We start from the raw sequence: 16,603 nt of genomic DNA, 5'->3' as shown, positions 1-16,603 counted from the left end.
TGGCTAAAATATAGCAGGGTACAAGCACAAAGCAAGACTCTGTAGCAGTGAGACTGAAAATAATCCTAATGCTCACAAAGATGGGGGCTGGATAAATAAACTACTAAACTAAAGTCACTGGATGGAGAATTATTGTAGCCAGAGAAAGGAGTAAAACATCTCTATAAACTACCACGGAGTAACCTCTAATATATATTGTTACACGAATAAAGAGGTTGAGAAAAATAAGTGGAATATGCTTTCATTTATCAAAGAAAGCGAGGGGAATATATATATACATAAACATATGCATATGCTTCTTTTAAGAAACAAAGATAAACAACTTATTTGAGAGTATACGGAAAGGGAATAGGATAGAGGGGACAGGAATAGAAATTTTTTATTTTTTAAGCTTTATTGAGGTATAATTGATATACAAAAAGTACATATTTAATATATACACTTTAATTCGCAGTGCCTATGGCCTTAAGAATATATCTAGTTTTGTAGAGAAAAAATTTGAACTTTTTTTCTGGCTATCTACTGCAAGAGCCTAAAATCACTTAGCAAGGAGCATCCCTGGTATTCACTGAGGTTTTAAAATACTGCTTCATTTTAAAAGACACCAGAAATCTTTGGGGAAATGGCTGATTCCAGGCCTGGAGCAGGAATTGTAAAACATAGTCCTTTAACATCTTAAAATGTCATATAGCAAGAAAATAATGAAAAATTATTAAGATCAAAGATGAAACAATTTGAGCATTAATAAATAGAATAACATGAAATTTACCACTGGGTATATGAATAGATGGATGCACCTTTTCCTTTATAGAAATATTCCAGCTAATAAATGAATGAAGAATGATAAATTAGAGTAATACTGTTTTGCAATCCTTAATGAATTAATGGATCTGGTATTGATCGCCACCCATACATTATATATGCCTCATGGGAAATTCTACGTAACAAATGACCTGATTTCTTCAACGATAATTGCAAGGAAAAAACATAAAAAAGAATGAGGAAACTTTCTTTTAGTGTGCATATATGCTATAATTTCCAGGATAGAAGTTAAAAAAAAGTAAGGAGCAGAACAGTATTTATAGTATGGTAACAATCAAGTAAAAATGAGAAAAAATATATAAATATATTTTAATACAAAATCATAAAAGTATTACTAAAAAAAATGTGAGAAAGCAAATGTTGACTCTGGTTGTGTTTCAGGTGGCCAGGGAACAGTATATGAATGGCATTTTACTATAGCATCTTTTGTATTTTTCGAATTTTAAAACATGTGAATCTATTACTTACACACAGAAAAATTAAATGGAATAAAATCATAAAAGCAGCATGATCACAAATATGACCACAACAATGTAGTTATGTAAGAAAATGACCTTATTTATAAGAACTGAATACTGAAGCATTTATAAGTAAAACATCCTATGTATATACTTGGAAAAATTTAAGCAAAAATAATAGCTAAGTAAATATGGAAAATTTTAACAATTGCTAAATATGTTTTGAATGCATAAAAGTTTATGATTTTATCTACTTTTCATGACAAAAAGTGAAGAAAAAACCCTTAAATATGATGAAATATATATTATTAAATTATAGCCAGATATTGCCTACAGAAGACCTAAGCCTGGGGCTTACTCTTTCTTTACTGAAATGGACAAATATCACAGACTAGCACCAAACCAAGATCCTCTCCTTGTTGCAATCAGAAGTAAAGAGCAAGCAGAAGGGGAAAAGAGCAGGAATAAAGTGACTCTGGACAGCTGTCTGCTGTGACAATTCATTACACACTGAACAACTGTCTATCCACCAAACTTGAAACATATTTCAAAATTTATTTCAAGGAATCAAGACAAAAGCCAATTGAATGAAACTTTATAACCCTAAATGCCTTCCTTTAGAGACAACAAAGTGTTTATTAGTATGCAACTTCTTGGCATGACCAAAGGCAGACTGCAGTGCACTTACTTTTTGCTTGCCTCACAGACATCTGTAATATTGGAGAAAAGATGGTGCCTCTCAGTTTTAGTCATTGTATCACTCAGTTCTTTAGAATTTTTAAACATTCGTATCAAGATCTCCAAGCTGAGTAAATATGAATGTTCAGAGGATATGACTTCAAAGATAGCCTGGTAAGAAAGAAAAAGAAAAGTATTATTAATTCTTTTAATTAAAGAACTAAATATAGCTCTCATAATTTTGCTATAAGAATAATAAGATATTCTACTTTTGAGGTATAATATCTTGGAAAGTACAAAAAGATAAGCAGTAAGGAAACAACATCACCAAGCTACTGTCTTTATATAGTATACATTTACCCAAATCTCAAAAAATACTCACTGTCTAGAGTGTAAATATGAAAAAAATGAAAGCATGTGGATGACTTGACATCATATCCTGAGGTCATGCCTTTGCCAAGGGGTAGAATCTACAGAAAGAAGCTAAGGCATATCATAAAATCTCAGTGTGACATTAATTAACCTTTGGGGTCATCTCCTCTAGCCCTGCTTTCAAAGCACGCTGCTTTAGGGACAGTAAGGATTTATTGACATCTCTTGAGATGCAAAGGAAATTTCTCACACCTTCCTTCCCTTCCCTCTTGTGTGTCACGCTCTTACTCTCCCTATGCTTAAACTGACTTATTTTCAGTCAATAACAGCAAATATTCTGGTATGACTGTATCTACCCTCAAAAGGTTCTTATCAGCCACAGGAATTCTTTTATATAAACTCATACAATTGAAAGTAATTCCATCTGTTCAACAAGTCACACTCAACTTTCATCAGTGTCTCAAAAAGGAGCAAAGGACTCTCTGCAGAGACTCTCAGTGACAGGCACACAGTGGTTTTCCTGATAAGTGTTAATGATGGAATGCCAACCTACATATGTGGATAAGATTCCAGCGCCCTGTGTAAGGAATTCATCTAGATCCTTAACAAAATCAAATTCAGATCTTCTAAAAACAGATAAAGGGACAATGCAGACCTGAGAGCCACAGCCTTCCTGGAAAGCTCCCTGGTAATGCTGCCTTCATCATCCTGATCTCCAGGGCTCTATCCCTTCAAGTCCTTGCCCCAAAGAGCAGAGGGTACTGTGGCTGGGTGGGAGCAGGAAAGGCACAAGTAGGTGGACACTCGGCTGCTGATGGGTGCTCCGTATTTTATAAATCAGGTTAGAAGTGCTAATCTTAGTGTTCATCTCCATTTTTAGCTTCTGTAAGGTTTAGGGACTTGGGTCTTACTTAAATGTGCTAATCTAGCCTTAGTTGTGTTCCATGAAATTAAGTGATGTAACTATCTGAAGAGTAAACAGTAAGAATGTTAAGAGTCTCATTTAACCTGTATATTGTGCAATTTTTTTCAATCACTACAATAAACCCCCCCACGAAAACTACACACTAAGCAAATTAAAGAAAAATTTCCCTTCTGGATCATAAATAATGGATTTCAGGTGTTGATGTATATGATGCCTTGGAATGACTTAAAATATCTGCAACAACAAAGACACTTTCCACTTCTTCAATGTTGAACTATGCTAATTTTTTAATATGATTAAGTGTTAATTGAGGATTTTGAGAACCAAAAATTAATATTGCTGAATTTAACATTTTACATAATTTCTTTTCATTCATTTTTGAAGGGCACAAACTAATAAACCCTTTGTGATCTCCAAAAGAAGGCATTTAGGGTTATAAAGTCTCATTTAGTTGGCTTTTGTATTGATTCCTTGAAATAAATTTTAAGGTATGTTTCAAGTCTGGTGGATAGACAGATGTTCAGTGCATAATGAATTGTCACAGCAGACAGCTGTCCAAAGTCACACCTTTCCTTCTTTTCCCTCACTCTGCTCATTCTTTACTTCTGATTATATCAAGGAGAGTGTGGGTCATCTAATCCAAATACTCAAACTGGGTAAAAAGACATAATTAACTATTTATAATAGAGCATAGGAAATGGTAAATAACTGGTAGTTTATTATAATAAGTTTAATAAAATAATTGTTAAAATATCCTGCAATAATGCCATCAACTATTTAAATGCAAATTAGGTTAAACCTGTTATATATAGCAGGTAGGAATAGCTATATAGGGATAGAAAGTCTGAATAAATATTTTCAGAATATGATAGAAATAGGCAAGGTTTAAATACACAAGATTTAAAAGAACATAAATGTTCAAATGGGATTAATACCTTGGAAGAAGTTTTAAATTTATGCAAAAGGAGAGGGAAAACTTGTTTATGTCACAATGTTAACAATGAAGGAAAAAGTCCCACCTACTGTCCAGCATTGAAAAAACAGATAAAAAATATTTAAAGGTGATGTTCATAGAACAGAATACTATATGATGATTGAAATGAATGATCTAGATTCATATGCACTAACATGAATAATCTCAAAAACAATGTTGAGTGTAAAAAAAACAAAAAAAATGCACAGAATCATATCATATGTATACATTTTAACATACATGCACAAATATGTCTGTGTGTATGTTACATATAATTTTAAAACACAGGCTGGAAGTATATGTACCAATTCATAGCTGCAGTTGTTTCTGGGGAGGAAAGAAAGGGAATGAGACTGAGAAAGAGAATGCAGGCCTTCTACACTATCAGTTTTATTTTCTTTAAAAAAATGGAGAAATCACAATTGTTATATATTTGTTAATTCTCAGTGGATGAGTATACCAAAGTTCTGTAGTACTATGTTTTCTTAAACTTGAAAAAATGGCACTATACTGCACCCTTATATCTTGCTTTATTCCATGCCAATGAAAAAAGAAAATGGCATCCTTGTGTCCTTTGTGGAATCAATTTATATGTATGAATATGCCCTGACATACACACACACACGCACACACACAAACTAATACACATAAGGCAAGAGGAAAGTGCTTTGAGAGCTTCACAATATTATTCCAATATTCAATTTCCTCAAATTGCATCAATTTAAACTTCAAGTTGTAAAACTCCATTATTAACCTGTTCTTTTACTAAATAAACTTTTTATTTGGCATAATTTTAGATTTATAGAAAACTTGCAAAGAGTGTTCAGAGTCCCTTATATCCTTCATCCAGCATTCCCTAACTTAGGGTATCTTACATAAATAGGCTACATTTATTTACAGACTAATGTGAATACCAGTTTTTCCATAAACATCCGTTTTCAGTTCCAGGAGCTAATGTTAGTTTCATTTCTTATCATATTTCTCCTAGTTTAAACACCTGAACTAGGTGCTGTGTTGTTTAAAATCAAATGATGTTGAGTGATGTTGAGATATTTAACATTTTTTTCTTTTCTGGGGGCTTACTTTAAAAGGATCACTTAATGCTTTTGTTAAACAAATACATTTCCAAAGGACAACACTGAACAAGTGCACATAATAAATGAAAACACAAAAGAGCAGACACCCACATGCAAACTTCAGAGCTTTAAAGCAGCTGCACAGTAGAAACATACCTCTTGTCTCTTTCTTTCCTCCTGGCTTACTGTCTGAGATAATCCATTTCTTTTCACCTAGGAGAAAAAGTAAAGTAGGCTTGATGCATTTATTAATACTTTAATTATTGACTAAACATTTATAGTGTGCCAGAAAATATACTAAGCATTTTCTACCCTTTTTCCCATTGAATTCTCTTACAAACTCTAGAAAGCTGATACTGTTCTTTTCTCCATTTCACAGATGGGGGTAACAACTGAGGCTTAGGATCCAAGAGCATATAGCTAAAAGGTAACAAGGCCAGGATCTGCATCCATGCCGGTCCCACTCCAGTGCTCATGCTTTTAGTGAATATTATTGGTTAGGGACCCCCTGCTCTCTATAAAAGGCACCCCATTTCTAGGGTTGGGCTAGCATCACTAAGTCCCCTTCTAATATCAAGTCTGTACCAGTTTTCATGTGTGTTTTTTTTTTTTTTTTTTTGGTCCACGTATATCTTGGAATGTTCTTAGCTTTACCCACCATCCTGACCCTGGGTCAGCCTGTCAGCAATAATCCATGGCTATAAAGGATTCCTTACACATATTAATAAGGGAGGAGACTGGCTAGAAGAACACAACCCTTCAGAGCTGCTCCCTTTGGTTAACCCTGAGCAGGAATTTCACAGGGTTTCCTGTGACCTAAAGTCCTGGCAGATGGATATACTGATGCCATGCCCACAATCTCTTCAGGTGAAGTCACCAGCAAGAATTTTCATGCCAGTGGCATCTCCACCCAAATGGGGTTCAAACCCAAAAATCTTAAGGAGAGGAGAATGAAATACCTGGGCTTAGCGACCTACACAGGTGACAGCTAGTTTACTGAGGAATTAAGAGTACTTTGTCCTATCCAAAGAGAGGCCAAACCCACAACTAAAGTACTTGCTCTTCTGCGGGGAAAGAGGAGGTAGTTTTGGAAGATAAAGTATTAAGATATAGAATTATAATCTTTCACCAATAGTAACATGAAAGATAGTAAAATATTCCTTTAACAAAAAGCCATCAGGAAGGAACTAGCAAAACTATGGTGATAGAAAAAAAGATTCCGGGAAGTGTTCTTGTAGGGTGATTAAGAAAACTGAAGTGTTGCACATTTGGGGAGCCCGAAAGTTTGCTCTAAAGTTATGACAAAGCAGCTTCTCATGGCTGGCTGCCCTGCTGCTGTACCTGGGCCTGTGCTCCTATCTCGATCCTTCCATGCTCTGTAACAGGACAGGCTCTCCAGGTTCTTCCTCTGAGGCCCAGAGGAGTCATTTTGTCTACCTGAGGCCTCCTTCCACAGTCACCTCCAAATTAAGTAGCACCTTAGAGCAGGTGTCTGGGGGTAGAAGGTCATGAGCAGGCAAGAAGATTTCAGAGACTGAGCAAGGTGGAGAGATGAAACCAAGGAGGGGAGAGAATAATCTGAAAAAGGGCCCCGAGAAGACTGGGAGAGGGCAGAGAAGAGACAAAAGGGGAGAATTAGAATGTAGGTGAATAACATCAAGTGGAAACAAGGAAGGAAGAAAGGATGAAAGGAAGGGAGGGAGGAAAAAAGGAAAAGAAAGAAAAGAAGAGGAAAGAATGTGTACAAAGCTTTTAATAGGAAATGCCTCTGAAAACTCCCAAATTCAGAAACAGTGACCTTATCCATAAACTTAAGTAAAAATCACTTGAAGTTCCAGGCTTTTTTCAGCATGACAAACATACATTTAAACCTATAGCCTTAAAATCTACACACTTTTTGAAGTTTACTAATTTTTGCTAAGAGAATCTAAAGTATTGTCAAATTCATCACATTTCTTCAACTGTTTCTATTGTCTCCATTTGTGGAAAAGAAAACATAATTTGCCAGCTTCTAAACCCTGTGAGTCTTACTTGGTATATAAAATGACAGAAATTAAAATTGTACATGCTTTTTCATATTTTATTTATTCTTTTAATTTTTTGAGACAGAGTCTCTCTGTCACTCAGGCTGGAGTGCAGTGGCATGATTTCGGCTCACTGTAACCTCTGCATTCCAGGTTCAAGTGATTTTCCTGCCTCAGCCACCCAAGCAGCTGGAATTACAGGCATCCACCATGGCACCTAGCTAATACTTGTATTTTTAGTGAAGAGGGGGTTTCAACAAGGTGGCCAGCCTGGTCTCAAACTCCTGACCTCAGATGATCCACCTGCCTCCGCCTCCCAAAGTGCTGGGATTACAGATGTGAGCCACCAAGCCTGGCCTCATTTTAAAAATATACATTTCATACCAGCTTCAGCTGGGTACAAATGGGAACACGTAGACAGCCAAAGCAACACTCCTTTAAACACTCAGACAGCCAATGCAACCTCACTTGAACTTTCTTATTCCTCACTGGTTTAAATTTCTTATTTAAATATGTCATCAACAAGTAGAACTGCAAAAGTAGTTTTTAACAAAGCAGTAAGAACTGAATTTAATGTGAGGTTCTTGATTTTGTATAATCCAGCCAATTCCCAAAACTGTTCAAAACTGTGGATTCTGAATTTTAAAGAGAATATATGAACATACGTCAGTATCATCAACATTTTAAGTGGATAAAAATTAATTAACAGAATGAACAATACTACAGTTTTGACATGTTAAAACTATGAGCATGTATCTGTGCCTTATTAAGATAGTGAATGCACAGAACTCGCTAATATAGTTTTAAATTCATAATTACAAATTTACTGTATAATTGGTACTAAAATTCTTGACCTGTGATCTTTATAACTGATATGTTTTACATGCCAAAATGAGATGGAAATTCATAATTGGCTAAACCTAATACAGAACACTACAAGATACTTCCTCTACGAATATGATACTGTCTAGTTAGACCCAAAATATAGTTTATGAAATTTATAAAAGTGTAAACTCCCAAAGTATAGATCCAAAAGTTAATTATTAGACACTCAACCTAAAATCATGCCAGTTTCCCTTTTGATACCTTGTACTATGGTCTGAACGTCTGTGTTCTCCCAAATTCATATACTGAAATCCTAACCCCCAAGATGATGGTATTAGGAGGTGGAGCCTTTCAGGAACTGATTAAGCTTTGCTCCATGAGTGGGATTAATACCCTTTAAAATAGGCCCCAGAGAAACCCCTAACCCTTTTACCATGTGAAATCCTAGCAAGAAAGTACTACGTGTCAGAAAGCAACCCCTTGCCAAATATCAAATCTTCCTTGATTGTGGACTTCCCAGCCTCCAAAACTGTGAGAAATAAATTTCTATTGTTTATACGCTATCCAATTTATGCTATCAGCCCAAACAAAAGTACCTGGCAGGTCTGAGCCTCTCAGATAAATAGCCTACGAAGGAACAGACAAGCTATAGACCCTGAGTCCCTTATTGCACTCATCACAGTTACATTAAGAATCTCCACCTTGCAGAACTGTGTAAAAGAACTATAAGCTTTGTGTAGTATTTCTTGGTCTCTGACTCCACTAACTGGAACAGGTTATGAGCCAAGTTCTCTAAACTCTAAATAGAGCCCTCAAATTGCCATTTATACAGAACTTACCTATGGATACAGCCAGTCCTGCATTAGAACCAGTCTCTTAGCTTATCAGATAATCATTTTCTGTGAAGCAAATAGGGATATTTATGTTCTGATGCCCTTTATGTTATGTTCTCAGGCCCTCCATGACTTGATATTGCTTCTAGACAAATGTGCATTCCTTCCATTTTTGCGCACCAGCTAGAGAAAACAGATGGGAAGACCCCGAAAGCCTCACCAACCAAAAAGACTCAGAAATGTAGCCAGTTAAAAAATTACATTAGATTTACAATCCAAGATCACCCTATCTCCAAAAAGCACTAATTTATACTGAACACCCATTTGAGCTAAGACTCAATGGAGTTTACTCACTTGCGGAAAATAAGCTTTTTCATGTCTTTTGGTGATTCTCTACTTACAAGCTTCTTTTCTCAAAAGCTCAAGTAGGAAGGGATTTCAAAGTAAAATTATACCACAGGACACAATCACTCTCAGATCCTTTCTACAGACTCAGGGCAACCTGAGTCGTCCCTGACGCCTAACTCCAAATGAGCTGGAGTGCTTTCACTTTAAATAACATGGGAACAGCAGCAATTTGAGAGTATGCTTAAAGTCCTTAAAACGAAAAACCTGCCAGAGTCCAGAAAGAATGTCCTCTGTAACCAGACCCAATAGGCTCTCTTTAGCCCCACTACATCCACAAGGAAAGGTCCTAAGACATCACTCTACCTAGCTGTGAGCTACTGCAAAACACAAATTTTAAAGGGCTAGAGATCTGCATCACTAAACACTAGATATGAGGTTAAGATGGCTCATCCTTCTGGGGAGTGGTGGGTAAACAGAAAGAGAGAATACTTTTTTTTAAGAAAAGAAAAAGTAGAAGGATAATGGCACCTATAATGAAATCATATACTTAATTTTATTGTGCATCAGGTAATATGCCAGTGACCTCCCAATCAATTTGTTCAAAAAACTGATCTCTCTGATCTCCTGTTGTTAAGCTTAATTCTGTAATTTGCAAAAAGTGTTTGGATCTCAAGAAATGTCAAGTACTCTGCCTCAAGCAGGCAATGTCAAGTTTGCTAAAATGATGTAAAACTCAGATAAAGCAGGCTAGAACATTTACTCCTCTATGGTCTGCATCACCATCTACAGACAGAGCCAGAATTCTTGAAAGAACCCAATTTACTTCAATACAGACATGAGGCTGAGAATGCAAATCACAGACAGGTAATTGAATGCACAAGAATGAACTGCTGTGCTTGGTACAATTTAGGAGATAAACATGTGTTACTTCATTTGCAGCCAGCACGCACTAGCTTGCTACCCATGTCTTGTCAATTCCTGACCCACAGTTCTGGTTGGTTGTTAATTTATTTCTCAAACTACCATTATATCAAATGTTTACCATGAACCAGTTACTGCTCCTTCCATGCATCTAAACCCTATAACAATTATGTGAGGAAGGGATTACGATTTTTAGTTTACAGTTAAAGAACAGAGACACAGAAACGTTAAGTCATTCATCCTAATAAGTGGAAAGCTGAGATTCAAACTCAGGCCTGTCTGTCTACCCCAAAGCCTGAGCTCTTAATCACTGTAGTACTCCGCCTTCTAAAACTTCTGAGTTTTTTAAGAGCTGTGCGAGCTACTCTTCCCATAAATTAAGTTCCTACCCCTGAATGCTCAGAAACAACATCTCTCTCATTGGCTTCCTGGCTTCTGCTGCACTGAAAGCGAAGCTGTCAGCAGGACTCCCTGGTCATTTAACTTGTTGATTAATCCTGACATTTCTACCACCAAACGAATTCCTCTCTTTTACTTGTGGCTCTCTCGAACTTGCATTTCCCACTGTGGGCTACTGAGCCTGGACCAAAATGTATTTATTCTCTATCCCCCAAATGGGCAAGAAATGCAGTTCTCATGCATCTATCAGAAATTAAGAAGAGAAAATGAGGTTAACAAATAAATGAAAAGCTAATGACACAGAAGTAGCAAGGATGAAAGGGAATAAATTCAGGGTAAAGGGCAATTCTATAATTTAATAAAACATTAACAATTTTTAAACGTGTACTATTTAATAAAATACTGGGGAACAGACCAGACTAATAGCAGTGGTTAATAGCTAAGTGGTTGGGAATGGTGGTAAAGTCAAGCAGCTCTGAATCCTAACTGTTATATTTAATTTTTTAAGCAAGAGAATGTATTTCTTTTACTTCAGTAATTCAAAAATAATTATTTTTAAAAACTTAATCAGCTTTAAATTTTGAATTTTAAATTGAAAAATTAGAAACAAACACATGATTAACAATAGGAAATTGGTTAAAAGAGCTAAACATCCACTTATTTGAGGAACTAGTATTTGAGCTTTAAAAAGATTGTTTTAGGCCGGGTGTGGTGGCTCACACCTGTAATCCTAGCACTTTGGGAGGCCAAGGCGGGCGGATTGCCTGAACTCAGGAGTTTGCAACCAGCCTGGGCAACACGATGAAACCTTGTCTCTACTAAAACACAAAAAAAATTAGCCGGGCGTGGTGATGCATGCCTATAGTCCCAGCTACTCGGGAGGCTGCGACAAGAAAATTGCTTGAACCAGGAAGGCGGAGGTTGCACTGAGCCGAGATCACGCCACTGCACTCCAGCGTGGGTGACAGAGCGAGAATCTATCGCAAAGAAAAAAAAAGGTGATTGTAAAAGAATATTTAGTGACATGAATGACATGGAAAGTCAACACTGGTAAGAAAAAAAGGTGACAAAACAGCAGGCTTAATAACATGAAAAGGTTATTTAAAACATCATTAAGGGAAAAAATTGACAAAACTATTACTACATTATTGATATTGTTTAAAAGACAATCCCTCTCTCTATATATTTTTAAATCTGAAAAGTTATATACCAAAGTGTTAATAGTAATTGAATAGAAAGAGAGATTTCAATTAATTTTTCCTTTTTATCTATTGGTACTTCCCGATTTTTCTGTAATAAACATGTCGTGGCTTTTTAATTAAAGCAACACTTTGAATTACAAAAAATGTAGTTCAACATCCTCTCCCAAAAAGGAAACAAAACAAGTAGGGAAGAGAAGTAGAACTTTTTAAGGATGCCAATAATACCTCTATTTCTTTGTTGCTACACCAAAGGAAAACTAGAGAAATAAGAGATGACCACCTGTAGATAAAAGAAATGAGAAGCTAAGGTAAAGGGTGGCAATAAGAAAGCCTTTAATCAAGTCCAAACTGAGCAATGGCTTATGAGGCAGTGCTGAAAATGAGTGATGACAGGCTGATCTGCAAGCGTGAGAGATAAAGGAGGAAGAAAGGCCGGTTAGAGTAAGAGTAACTGAGAATGACGCCTTTTACACATAGTGAAGGTATGAGTCAAGGGGTTAAGGAACGTAGAACAGGTCTGAGGTTCCTCTCTTGCAGAAGAGAATACCTGTTTCTAAAGGTGATGCCAACATATTAGTTGCTATTTTATTTTTGTTTGCTATTTTTATAAAATGACCAGTGTATAGGAATGACAAACTCCAAAATAACAAGCTACTTAGAACCACAGCGCACTGAAGTTAATTTCTGAGGTTTTAAAATAAAAATCTAACCTGAGCAAATCCTGATTCTGAAAAATGGGTAATAGAGTAAACTGATGCTTTGCATTAGATATACAAAGCAGGCAGTGGTTTCTTCGGACAGGAATTATCTTATTGTACAAAGGTGTGAGAATTCCTGTCTTTCTTCTTCCCTTTGCCTACTATCAAGCTTTATTAGCTAGCAGCTAAATAAAGCTTTATTAGCTAGCAGCTCACGCCTGAAATTCCAGCATTTTGAGAGGCCAAGGCAGGTGGATCACTTGAGGCCAGGAGTTTGAGACCAGCCTGGGCCAACATGATGAAACCCTGTCGCTACTTAAAAAAAAAGAAAGGAAAAGCTTTATTCAAGCCATTTATACCTTCATTACTTTTATTTCCTACTCTTCTGCCCAACTAGCCCATCCAGTTTAAGTCACATCCTATACACAGAACTTTTCTCACCATCACCTCACTGCTTTCTGTGACTTCAACTGTGGCAATTCACTTTGGCATTCTGTCCTACAACCTTTCAAAACATCATTTGGACATGCCATTTCCATTGTCTTCTGCTCTAGGATCTAAGCTCCTGGAGGGTAGGCGGGGTTTTAGCCTTGTTTTGTTTGTCCCGTCACTACAATACAGTGGAAAACAAATGAATTTTGGAGTCAGATATCAGCATTGTTCAAATTACAAGTTATAAACTGGTAGTGAATGCAATTAAAAAAAAAAAAAAGTCTTACTGTGAAGTGATTGTTATCTACTTAAATGTAATGAAACAGAAAAAATTTAAAATACTATAGTACACTGCAGGCAGAAGTGTTTTATAAACTTTGAGATAGATATATATATATATATATATATATACACACACATACCTACGCATGTACGAATATATATGTTCAGACACACATACTGGTTGGGTAAAACATATTTCTTATGTTAAGTTGCTAATAAAGACCATGGTTTCCATGTCCACTCTATGATGTATAAATTTACACTAGACAAAAGTCAGTAATGTCCTTTAACACTCCCACGGACCTCTCTACAAGAAAAGCCATTCTACTCACAGCTTCTGCAAAAGAAGCAGCCCCAAGGGACTATATTTTATGCCATAATACATCATGGAGTGCAAAGCTGACTGGAGCAGAGTTAGTTAAGCAACTGGCCAAATGACAATATTAAGTAGGGTCAAAGTAGCTGAGCCAATATGATCCCTCTCTCTCAAGGAATTAAACTGGGCAGCTAAACTGTGTCACTCACTTTGGCATTCTGGCCTACATTCTTTCAAACACAGGATGGAAGCTGAAAGAGTGACTTGAGGGCAGGACAGGGCTGTGTTAGGTAGCCTCAAGTGTAAGTTACAAAAACTCAGAGGCCAAATGCGGTGGCTCACGCCTGGCATCCCAGCATTCTGGGAGGCCAAGGCAGGTGAATCCTGAGCTCAGGAGTTCAAGACCAGCCTGACCAACATGGCAAAACCCTGTCTCTATTAAAAATACAAAAATTAGCCAGGCATGGTGGTATCAGCCTGTAATCCCAGCTCCTCAGGAGGCTGAGGCAGGAGAATCGCTTGAACCTGGGAGGCAGAGGTTGCAGTGAGCCGAAATCACGCCACTGCACTCCAGCCTGGGTAACAGAATGAGACTCTGTCTCAAAAGACAAACAGAAAAAAAAAAAAAGAACTCAGAAATCCTGAGTATGCAGGAGCGTTCAGGAAAAAGGCAAGCATAGTAAAAAGAAAAATAAGCCAATTCATGAGAAGAGAAGAGAGCCCACAGGCAGAGCTGCAGTCACATTATTGGCTGAGCACCTGAGAGAAATATAGTTTCTGCCCTTCCAGAGTCCTAGGTACTTGTTTCCCTTTCTTTAGGTCGCTTCAGAGGCTATTCCAAGCAGTCTCAAGACCCTAACTAGCAGCCATATTTAACATCCTGCCTCTCTGCTGACTTGATACAAAGTAAAGAATTTGTGCTTACCCTCATGTTATTATTATAAGGGCTATATAAATTGTATTTGAGATTACCTAGCACAATCCTGGTATGCAGTAAGTCTCCTGCAAATATTTGGTCAGTAATTTAACTACATGTAAATAAATCAATACTGTGATGATCCATGGCAGTTTCCAGAGCTACAACTATCCTGCAAGTCAGCCACTGCACTGCCTGCTCATCCAGAGACTTTGGACCCATGTGGGTATAAGGGCTTCCCGTTGCTTAGCTGGACATACAACACTCAGACTCCTTTGTACTCCACTACCAGAAGCAGGGTTTCTAACCATGCGAAGTGGAAATTGCTTCATTTTTGTGTGATTACAGTTGGATAAACTTATTTCCTACAAAGAGGGAAATAATCTGCAATATTTTTTTACTGTCAATAATATTTCCCTCTGCAGAAGTTGTCCACTGACTGTTATAGCCCTTATCTCTCCAAAATAATAGAAATATAGATAATAAACATCCTAATAATCTTAAGATATTAGGGTACAGATTAATAATCTAGAAAATCAACAGGCTATATGTGCTCCAGATAAATCCACAAAATTTAGGTATAAACTTTAAGGATTAATTCCATATTTAAAGATTCAATAGTAATTCTGAAGGTGACAATACTCTGTAATCATCATGGAGACCAACCACTGTGTGGATGTGACCTTGAGAAATAGCTCCATCTTTGGACTAAGGAAGGAGACCTCACAACAGGATAAATTAAGGTCAACAGGGCAAATACAAGAATCTGATAGATGAGTCTGCAATCCAAAGTCAGTATGAGAAAGCCTTTCCACACAATTATTCAGAACTCCTCAACATCCCTGAGCCTTTTCTTCTATCTAATTATACTATATTCCTAAAGAATATTATTCTTGAATGTATCCCTTCCACCTCCCCAAAAGAATTATCTAGTTAAGAATCAGTCCACGATTTAATCTGATTTCATAGTAAGCAGTAACTTGGAAGTCATCAGAGTATATGATACATTTAAAAGTACAAGACTGACAAAATCATCACGAGTGTAGGTAAGAAAAAGAGGCCCAAGGATGAGCCCAGGGACCCTCCGACATTTAGAGAACAGAGAAATGAGGAAAATTCCACAAAGGAGACCAAGACATTCCAGCTACACTGGCCTTATCACAACTCCTCTTACCCACCATCAACCCAAAGGGTCTGTGCACATGACATTTTCTTTGCCTGGGACTCCTCTATCCTGCCACTTCCTAACCGTGTCCCACCACCTACCTGGACCCTCCAGATGACAGCTCATGTCACCTCCTCTGACACCTCTCTGCTGACTGCACCTTGCCCAGACAGGTGCTCTTCTCTAGCAGATCTTACAGCAGCACCAATAAGTCCTTCACAGCTTTACCACAGTAGTATTACGCATTTATCTATGGGATGATTTGATATCTGACATCTGTCTCACCATTCAGGGTATCTATGAAGACATGAATGCAAAGTGGAGTCTGTTTTTGCTCTGTCCCCAGGGCCTGCCACAGAACTTCATGGGAGACAGGCCCTTGATGAAGACAATGAATTCATTGATCTCTCTCACTGATTTTCTATTCAATAAAATAAGAAGACCTTCTCTGTCTGGGCCCTCTTATATGTTTGTAGTTGAAACATCTGCTTTTGTAGTTATGTCCATAAAAATTAACTAACCCTGTTTTCATCTCCTCCTACTTTCTTGGAGCACCTGTTATTTCTGATCTCCGCCTACCCTAGGGCAACTGGTGCACATACACCCACAACCCAGCACTTCATTGTTCTCTCAGAAGAATCACTTACATAAATATTGGCAGATCTACCACTCAGTTGCCCTTTAATTACTCAGCTCCAACTAGAGTAGTTTTTTCCTGAATCTCTTGTCTATATTTTTAGGGGTTATAGAAAGTTCCAACACTGCAATAATTCAGATAAAGAAATACTTTTTGAAGTGATACTGACAACATGGAAACTGTACTCAATACATAAAAAGCTACATTAAAGTGTTCCTAGTATTTGGAAATGAAGTCAAGAAAAAAAATACTTCCAACTAAAACTGAAAAAACAAAATGAAAATTTTACATGTATACATGT

At 37.0% G+C, this 16,603-nt stretch overlaps 1 protein-coding gene across 2 annotated transcripts in view; it reads right to left on the bottom strand.

Annotated features, from left to right (window-relative positions):
- ARHGEF26 (Rho guanine nucleotide exchange factor 26) overlaps positions 1–16,603 on the bottom strand; it is a 133,742-nt gene that overhangs the window by 99,991 nt on the left and 17,148 nt on the right. For both annotated transcript variants that reach the window (XM_017522903.2, XM_017522902.2), the window contains 2 exons: positions 5,461–5,517; positions 1,969–2,129 (listed from right to left, as the gene is read on the bottom strand). In XM_017522903.2, coding sequence (XP_017378392.1) covers positions 1,969–2,129; positions 5,461–5,517 — 218 coding nt within the window. The remainder of the gene's footprint in view (positions 1–1,968; positions 2,130–5,460; positions 5,518–16,603) is intronic.

This window comes from Cebus imitator, unplaced genomic scaffold (assembly GCF_001604975.1).
Source record: "Cebus imitator isolate Cc_AM_T3 unplaced genomic scaffold, Cebus_imitator-1.0 Scaffold25, whole genome shotgun sequence".
NCBI classification, from domain to species: Eukaryota; Metazoa; Chordata; class Mammalia; order Primates; family Cebidae; genus Cebus; species Cebus imitator.
Note: the sequence above shows the minus strand (reverse complement) of the source record. Positions and strands in the feature narration are given on the sequence as shown.